The following is a 10026-nucleotide window of genomic DNA, read 5'->3' on the forward strand; positions in this document are numbered from 1 at the left end:
AGTACTAGCTACTCCCTAGTCAGCCGAGCAGGTACCGAGTAGCGGGTTCTACAACCTTGTGTGTGTATATATATATATATATATATATATATATATATATATATATATATATATATATATATTGATTATTAATTTTATAAAATGTATAATTAAATTTGACACATGTTAATATTTAATATAATATGAGGATAAATAAGAATAAAATATAAAAAAATATTTAGTTTCACATATACTAAACTCCATATTTTTTCAGGATCAAGATGCTTTAACTGTCATAACAATTACATAGCTCTTTCATTTATTTCATTCCGGTTGATATCAATCAAATTCCGCTTAATGATATTGATAGTTTTGCTTGTTCATTCACTTGTTCACTTGGTGCACCATTTATGTTAGAACTAAAATCAGAGAGATTTGTTAAAATCCAAAAATAAGATAGAAATATGTAATATCTTATGATATTCCAAAAAAAAAAACAAAACTATTTTACTAAAAGAATATAACAATGAACCAAATTTAATCCACTTGAAAACATATTCCTCAAAATCTTAGGCGTGACAAACCATAGTGGGGTACATTATCATGATGTAGATGAACACACACACCATCCCCCTCAAATTTTGCCATTTCAAGATCATCTCCCTCAACCTCTCTAATTAATATATCTTTCTACACAAGTCAACCCCACCATCCTATGACATGCACATTGGTATCACTCATGCAACATAATCACATCATCCTCATAGTCATCATGCATGCACCCATTGTCTCCCTTTTATCGTTTTCAATTATATTCTATTCCGGCGACTTGTGAACGTTTGAAACACCACCGTCCCGGCAGCTGGGAACTCATCCATACTGAAACTCCGGCACTTCATCCCAAGCTGTTCCACCGCACCCTTTATACGTGCACACATGTCCTGAGTGGCGCTGGTGGTGGCAACGGAAACTGTCCCTGGACCAAAAACTCTCACGGCTTTTTTCACCATATCCGCCATGTCGTCATTGTAAATAGACGCAACGCACTCGAAGCTTGCGTAGCTAAAACCATCCTCCGGCGTCACGTGAATAGTGGAATAACGTTCGCCGTCAATGCCATTCATTGAGTACCCACATGGGTCGAAAGCGAAATCACATATGTGCGCATTCTGGTTAATACGATTGATGCCTGTTATCTCCGTCATCTCTCTTCCAGCAGAGTCACCGTTTTTTCCGTCGTTTGGATGTCGGAAAAACTTGCGAGCTAGGGTTTGATCAAGATCCGTCATGCACACCTCGACCGTGTATAAGTCTAGTGGTACGTTATCGGAGTATTCAACAGCTCCGGCAGAAAACACATGCCATGAGTGAGATTTGAGCTTAGAGGGAATTACAGAAGCTTTTCTGTAACATAGGCTTGCGGGGATGCTATCCTCCAAGTACGCTACTTCTTCTTGGAAACTGGTGTGAGGGTGTGGTTGAGCTTGTGGGAAGATAAAGCTTCCACGTGTGTAACGAAGAGCCGTGATGTGAAGGTTGAGGGTTCTGGCGTGATGAATGAATGGTTGAACCGATTTCAAGAGTTGAGTGGTGCCACAGGTTTTGATGATAATCTTGGTAGGGTAAACAAAGAGTGAGGATTCAGACAAGACGTATGAATCAAAGTGTTGGTTGCCAAGTGCTGAGACAACCGTACATTGTACTTGATGGAGAACTTGTTCAAGAAACTTGAATTCGAGTTCCCTGAGGCCAATGCCGATATCAGGATCATGACTGGAGAACTGAAGCTCCAGTCGTTTTTCAAAGCCTTCGAAACCAGAAACAGCCATGAATGAAGGTGATGGAGTACAATAGTTGTTGCAATATTAATTGTGTTTGTGATGGGTAGAATAGAGTAGTTTGTGTTATGAACGGTTATATAGGGGTGTAGTTATGGAGAGAGAAAGGGTGGGGGAGAGAGTGGAGGAGCATGCGGGTTTGGCAACCAAGAGATATCATTGAGAGCATAATGAATACAAGATTTTAGCTTGTGCTCAGCAAAGATAAAGTGGGCATTGGCTCGATTGTGTCTGCTAATGCTAATTTCACAAACTAAGTTCAGCGAACTAGAAAAACTAAACCCAAAAAATGTAATTGGAAGGGGACATTATACTACTTTCATCCGTATTTCGTTTAGCTTTGTCCATTTTCTCATGAGAAAGAAAAACGTCTATGTCGTACATATGCCCTTTTCTCTATTTAAAACTCACACATTCATTAAGCAATTTAATTTGCAATCTAAAATGGAGTGTAAAATCACTATTTTATTTTTTTATATAATTTAGTCATTTAATGCCTGGGTCCACTAAACTTTACAAAGTTTAATCATATATAAAATATTTTCGCATAATAATAATCTTTCATTATTTAGAAATATATAGGTAATTTAAATAAATGATACAGTGGAATGATTATATATGTACAATGGGATGAATACAAAATTAATACAATCCTAATATAATGATATACTCGGAGCTACCCCTGGTGCAGCTTGATTTTGACGATTGTTGTGAACATTCAGATTGGATCAAAAACCCAAAAGCAAGGTAGACGACAATCATTTAGTGAAAATATCAACCTATTGAGAGGATGATGGAATGTGTAACACATGTAGGTGGTCAAGAGTGACTTTGTCCTTGTCAAAGTGGATTTGAATCTCAATGTGCTTGATTCGGTGATGCTACACAAGATTGTTAGATAAGTAGACTAAGTAACATTATCACAGTATAAGATAGCGACGAGCGTGAGACGGAACCACTATTGTTCCTGATTTTCCGAAAATTGAACTTGATCGAATGTCAATTTCGAGTACCGAACCAAATTAACTTTACCTGTACCGGTACCGGGAATGATACTGGTTTTCTTTACTATCATTAGTAGCGACGATACAAAATCCAGAATTTCGTGATTTTAAAGTAACGGATACCGTCTCATATATTTAAATTCGGTACAGTTTAGTATCGGTACCGATATGGAATCAAAATTTGGTACTAACTGTTAACCCTTACTATAAGATAGTGGCTATGTCTGGTGGATATGGATAGTCAATCAACTATGCATCATATTAAACAATCGTGCTAAGAGAAGAAGAGCCAAGTAACTTGATGTGCGGAAAATAGTCTAACAAAATAAACTTAATTTAAACTACAAAATCTAGTTTTAAATTTATAAATCCTAACAAACTAAACTGACTATTAACACTAGATTTTGTACCTGATCAGATAATTTTATAAATCCTAACAAACTAAATTGATTATTAGCACTAGACTCTGTACCTGATCATATATAATATTAGTTGAAGTAAGTTAGAGTGTCAAGTTCAATGAGAATCAAGGTGTGCATAAATAAAATAATTTAAACAAAGCAATTATGAAATAAGCAAAATACTACTATTAATTAAAAGCTACTTCTGATTAGATTTTTGAATCACTATAGATATATGGTTAATTCATATGAAATGCAATTAATGGAAATTTAATAGATAGTCACTGATTTCTAAATTGATTAACTTAATACTATTAATTTGTAATGTCCTGTTCCGAATCATTTTCTAATGTGGGGTGGTGACCCGAAGACCGAGCATCATCAGACTTAGGGCCTTTGAGAAAAGAGATTTAGACCCATTTGGGTGTGGGTAAGGTAATTTGGATGATCCGGCAAGTTCAGTTTGTGTTTTGGAGCTACGGGGTATTTCGGTAAAGTGTCAGTTCAGGATTTTATGGAATTTGGATTTTTGTTCGAGAGGTTTTAAGGAAAGTATTAGTTGATAGAAGTGTAGAGCTTCTCGTTACCTCTTTGTGGATATAAGGATCGTCGGAAACGGACTTATAACGAAGAAGTGATGCCCTTCGGAAGATTCATGGTTTTAGGGTTTAAGAGAGTACGTGGGGCGTAAACATGTGTATGCATGACATACTAGTGTTGAGGTCAGTACACTGGCCGTACTCCATTCAGACCCAAACGCTAATTTAGGGCCTTGGACCCTATTTAAGCTTCTTAACTCACCACCAATCCCTATTATCTCCATCCTTATAAACCCCAAAAACAAAACCCTAGCCCCCATTTGACTGGTTTTTGAGCTTTTGGTGGTATTTCAAGCATTTTGGTGATCTTTGAAGAAGAAGGAACTTCTTTGAATAGTGTGGTATTGCTTGGAGCTTTTGGATCCAGGCTTGTTGCATCTTGATATATCTTCTAGAGGTAAAAGTTTATATCTTGATGACACTAGTTGTTAGATCTAGTTTAAGGAGCATTTTAGGTTCATTTTTGGTCCTTAAAGTCATCCATGTGAGTATGAGCTACTCCATGAGCTTAGTATGCTAGATCTTGACATTTGGGAGGTCCCTTATTCATAAAAATGTCATCTTGATGAGTTTGTTGGACCATGCTTGAGTATCGGTGCTTATTATGGTTTATATTAAGGTTTTGGTCCCATTAAGCCATGAAAAGGGAGTAAAGTTGACAACTTTACGTGTTAAGACATCTCATTAAGGTCATATCTGAGTTTGGAAGTCATTGGCTTAACCATTAAGAGATTAATATGGAATTTTCGTCCATGGTGAGTACGTTGGGCGTACGCAAGAATTACACTCGACATAATGAAGGTTTTGTGCGTCATTCGTTTGTACCTTGTGCTGCGTGGGTGAGTACACGGGGCGTAACCATTTGGTATGTGGGGCGTACTCCCCAGCAAGTTGATTTTGGGATTTTTAAGACTTGGGCCTTGTTGGACTAGTGGACTTTGGACTTTGGGCCATGGATGGACTTAGGGTGTTCTTAGAAGTAGGTCCATGATGGTTTTGGGGACCAATCAGGTTATTGGGCCATAATGGGATTTTGTTGCTTTTGATATGGGCCTTGGGTTGCCATTTGGGCTTTTGTGCATTCATGTTGGACCTTGGTTATGGAACAAGTAATAAAAGGGTAAAATGGTCTTTTACCATTTAGGAAGTTGGTTTATGGAGTGGGCCGCGGATTTTGGGTTATTGGGTTAATTATTGATTAAAATTGTAGTTATTGACAGTTGGCGCGAGGTTATCCGGTTCAGCGACTCAGGCAGTTATTTGGCTATCAACAGACTGAGGTGGGTTTCCTCATTGTGTTTAGCGGGTCGAAGACACCAATCCTAACCCATGATCTGTTATGTTAGAATGCTCGTTGTCTATGTGACACTTGTATATGTGCTTACATGCTTACTGGGCAGGGCCCGATGGTTACTCTGTATGCTAATACATGTTATGCTTATATGAATTGTATGTAGACGTGGCCCGTTATACAAGTTAGAGTGGGGCTCGTTATAATCATTAGGCGGGGCCCGTTATGCGAGTTAGGGCGAGGCCCGTTATACTCATTGGGCAGGTCATGTTATGTGATAAGTATGTATGGTATGAGGTATCTTGGGGAACTCACTAATCTTTATGCTTACGGTTTTCAGTTTATGTTTAAGGTACTCTGGTTTTCAAATGGAAGAGCTCGGGATGATTGCAGAACACACACCACATGTTTTTGCATTCTATGAGTTACTCTGACTTGATGATGTTTTGCTAAGTCTTGATTACCTTGGTTTTATGGAGATTATGTGACATCCCCAATTTCATGGCCAGAAAAGACCGATTTGCTTATGCTTTGTTGTATAAAATCAGAGTAATCCTTTGATTAAAAGTGTTGCGGAATTTGTTCCCAAAACAAAATACGATAAGAATTTACCAAAGCATTTCTTTAAATAAATGTATTTTCATTAAATAACAAAATCTCGGGATGTCATGTTCCGATACAGACAAAAAGCATAAACAATATAAAATAGACCTTACAACAGTTATTTATAACTACTGATCTATAATCCAAAATCTCTCGTTAAATCCACCAACTTATACTCTTGTGCAATTACTAGAATTGCAAAGAAAACTGAGTGGGTTAGGCTTGGGAGCCTAGTGAGCGTATAGGGTTTTCATCCCACAATATTATATTTAATCATCAAACAATCAATACAATTACCCATCCCCATTATATTCTTTACTCTTAAGGTTTTACCCTAAGAATCAACTATCCTTCATTCATTCATTCCTATGGATTTACCTAAGGAATTGGCACGAAGTCCACTGCTGCCAAAGTTTATCTATCAGCTACTAAATCCATAGCTATCAGGTGCTAACTCCATAGTCACCAAGGTTCACATAGCAGGCTCTAACTCCATAGTCACCAATGTTCACTTAACTGGCGCTAACTCCATAGTCACCAAGGTTCACTTAACAGGCGCTAACTCCATAGTCGTTGGGGTTTATCTCGTTTATTGACAGTATTGGTTCCGAGACTCCTCTAGCAATACATACCAATGGGTTTTTAGAGTACACCGGTGAACATCAAGTTCACAACACCTAGAAGTTGTGAGCTTGCTAGTGTTCCACAGGGCTTTCTAGAATAGTCTGTGGTTGTCATCCCTACTCTGCTGAATGATGGGGGCCGTTGTTTGGGTAAAGGTTTCACTCATTTTTCACCTATCACCCTCACCTCATGATCTATATTGTCTTCCGTCTCATCCTCAAACTCATCTTTCCTCACACACCAACTATTTCATCTACCCATGTTCTACCCAACATATTTGTTGATATAAATTACATATATATAGTTTAAATCATTTAAAAACCTATATAAAACATTCATTCAACGTCCATCTCAAGTAAACAAATAACATATAAACACATAGCACGTATTTCATAGCAAATACTTCATATCTATGCGGTAGAAGAAACTAACTACACACTCACTTGATAAGACGATGATCGGGCAGCACTACGACTTATAAAAGTAGTATTCTTCGGTAGATCTGGAAGATCTTCACAAAACCCGGGCTTCTCGTGGGCAGAGTTTCGACTCGGGAACTCTGTTTCTCGGGATCCTCGAGGCTGTGGGACTTGCTTCGAGTCCTAGGAATGATACCGGGGCTTCGGGGGTATAATTTTCACGTAAAACGATGAAATACGGGAGAGAGAGAGAGAGAAGAAATGGGCAACCAAATTCGGATGCCCAAGTGATCTATTTATAGGGTTGTAGTCTGGCCGCGAACGTAGTGCGTTCCCAAAACGAACGCATGTCGTTCCCTTCGAACGCGGTGCGTAGGAGCGAGGTTCCGATCATATCCCTTATTCGCTGAGTCAGCATCGACATGGCCACTCCGGAGCCAAGTATTGAACGCAGGGCGTTCCCCAATTGAACGCGGTGCGTTTCCCCTTTGGGATGCGTGCCTCGAACTTCATAAAATCATAACTTTCGCATACGATATTCGTTTTCGACGTTCTTTATATCCACGCGTAGGTGAGATCATGCACTACAACTTTTGTTTAGATTCTGTCGGCTAATTTTGACTTTTATTTTTATTATACTATTTTTAGTAGGCTGGGACAGGAAAAATCCGTTAAAAATTTCTAACTTCTTCATCTGACGTCCGTTTTCGCCTGCCTTTTTACTGTTGCAATACTATCGATGAGATCTTAAATTCTCGTTTAGATTGTTTCGGCTAGAAATCACTCGATCTCAAATCCGAACTTCGGGCTGCATACTTTTAAGCTGGAACTTAGAAAAATCATAAATTCCTCATACGAAGTCAGATTTATACGTTCTTTTTATGCATGCTCTCGGTTTAACGAACTTTATGACTTTCGTTTAGATCGCTAAGGAGAAATATCGCTCTAACATAAATTCACTATTTAAGTCGCGCTGTGTTGTGCCGGTTCTGTCACGAAACTTCGACAGGTCATAACTTCTTCGTTATAACTCAGATTTCGGCGTTCTTTATATGTACGGAATCATTGTAACATATACTATAACTTAGTTAAGATTATTTCTTCTAAACACTCTTCTATCAAAAAGTCATTTTTGACACTTATTGTCTCTAAATTGACTAGCCCGGATCTACGGGCGTTACAATTATCTCCCCCTTAGGATGCTTACGTCCCAGAATCATCAACGAAATAGGACTTATATAATGATTCCATACATTATTGTTGGATTAGTGTCTAAGTCCATAACTATTTTGGTATGTACTTGACCCGATGGTGCATGGTCCTTTTGGGTTGCCTTCACCAAAGCAACTTGATAGGATGAATAATGGAAAGAAAGGATTAAATATGATTTATTAATATATTATGAGAATGATATATTAAAAGAGAAATCATATTGTTTAATTAATATTAGTCAAGAATTAATAAGAATTAAGTTTGTGGCTAAAAGAGATTAATTAAACTTAAGGGACTGGAATTGTAATTATAAGATAATTGCAATTGGGCTATGGATTACCTTATAATATAAGGTTGGACGAATTCTATGGGAAAGCCCATTAGAAATCGTCCAAGGCTTGTTAAGGAAGGAGTCCATAGGTTGCTTAGGGCTTAAGCATCCAAATTAGGGTTTCCTTGTTAGATAACCCCAACAGCCTCACTATTTAAAGGACCCTTATGGCTCAAAAACGTGGTGAACTTGTTGATTAGGGTTTCCACACGTTTTGGGCAGCCTCCTTCTCTTCTCCTCTTCATCCTTTTGCTCTTGGTGTTTGTGAACCATTAGAGGAGTGACATTTGTGACTCTAAGCTTTCTAAAGTCATTACAAGGAGGATTTGAGATTGTTATTGCTACATAACAATCAAGGTATGATTTAAACCCTGATTCTTATGTTATATTGATTATTATATACTAGATCTAGGGTTTATAGTCTTGGATGAATTGCATGTACAATAGAGAAACCTAGATCCAAGCATTAGGGTTTGTATGAGCACATAGGACGTTCTTATGGCTAAAACCCATCAGTGGTATCAGAGACTTGATTGGTTTCTATTGTATTGATGCCTTGTTAACTTGTTCATGCTTGAAAAATTCGATTTTGGTGAGTCTGCCTAATGAACTCGGCGAGTCCCATTGTGGACTCGGCGAGTAGGCCCCTACTCGGCGAGTCCATAGGGGTACTCGGCGAGTTCGAGCGTCAGAAAGAGGGGATTTCGGAATTTCTTGTTGTTTTACTCATGGATACTTGCCTTATCTGTTTTAGGTCATTAAAATCCGATTTTAAACATATTTATGAGTATATCCTTGATTAAACAAAAGATAATTACCAATTGATTAGATAATAATTTCCTTATATGATTAAAGTTGGATTATTTGTATTAATTGGGTAACTTATCTTGTAAGAAATTAATTTTAGGTCAAATTAGATAATAATTAGATTAATTGTTTAATTTAAGTTATTTGCTATTTGATCCTTGTGTTTTGAAAAGTTTCAAAACTTGCCCTCAAGTTTTGGAATTTAAATTTTGATTAAAAGGTTTGATTTTGAAATATTTAAATTCTAAACCCTAATGTTTTGAAATGTTTCAGAACTTGCCCTCAAGTTTTGGAATTTAAAAGTTGATTAAAAGTTTAATTTAGGAATGTTAAATTCTAAAACCCTAATGATGTTTTGAAAAGTTAATATCACACCCTTATGGTTTTATTAATTAATTAAGGTGTATAATTAAAAGAGGTTTAATAAATCCATATAGTTTTGGTTTACAATTTAATTGAATTAAAAGTATAATTGTTAAACTTGACCACCTAGTATTTTAAAAGTGTACAATACACCCTATACTATATATATAACTTTAAAAGTCTAACATTATATATATGTATGAGTAAAAGTCAGTCTTACCGTTAGTAGGCCTCATTCACGAAGCTGGTCTATAAGGGGTGTTTAAGGAAATTGCCTATAAAATGGCGATTGAATGGGTATCCACTCTTATCCACCGCACTCTTGACTAGTGGAGGGTCGTTAGCCGAACGGGTAGGATATGACAGAACCTTCCATTATAAGTATAATGAAGTACAAAAGTAACTAAATGTTTTACAAATTCCCAATCTTAGTTACTTTAGGCAAAAGTGAATTGATGCAATTCCATGAAATTACACTTTGTACCCTTGCGAAGACGTTAGTGGAGCGTGTGTGGTTTACCGGCACACTAAATGGTTCTAAGCAAAGGTAGCAAA

The 10026-nt window shown here is 37.2% G+C and overlaps 1 protein-coding gene across 1 annotated transcript; it reads right to left on the bottom strand.

The window, feature by feature from the left end:
* Positions 1-500: 500 nt before the first annotated feature.
* Positions 501-2118, bottom strand: LOC111885104 (S-adenosylmethionine decarboxylase proenzyme 4). Its single transcript, XM_023881397.3, has one exon. It carries the CDS (start codon positions 1806-1808, stop codon positions 789-791), a length of 1020 nt encoding a protein of 339 aa, XP_023737165.1. The 5' UTR covers positions 1809-2118; the 3' UTR covers positions 501-788.
* Between the last annotated feature and the right edge of the window lie 7908 nt (positions 2119-10026).

The sequence above is a fragment of the Lactuca sativa genome, chromosome 6 (assembly GCF_002870075.4).
Source record: "Lactuca sativa cultivar Salinas chromosome 6, Lsat_Salinas_v11, whole genome shotgun sequence".
Classification (NCBI taxonomy): Eukaryota; Viridiplantae; Streptophyta; class Magnoliopsida; order Asterales; family Asteraceae; genus Lactuca; species Lactuca sativa.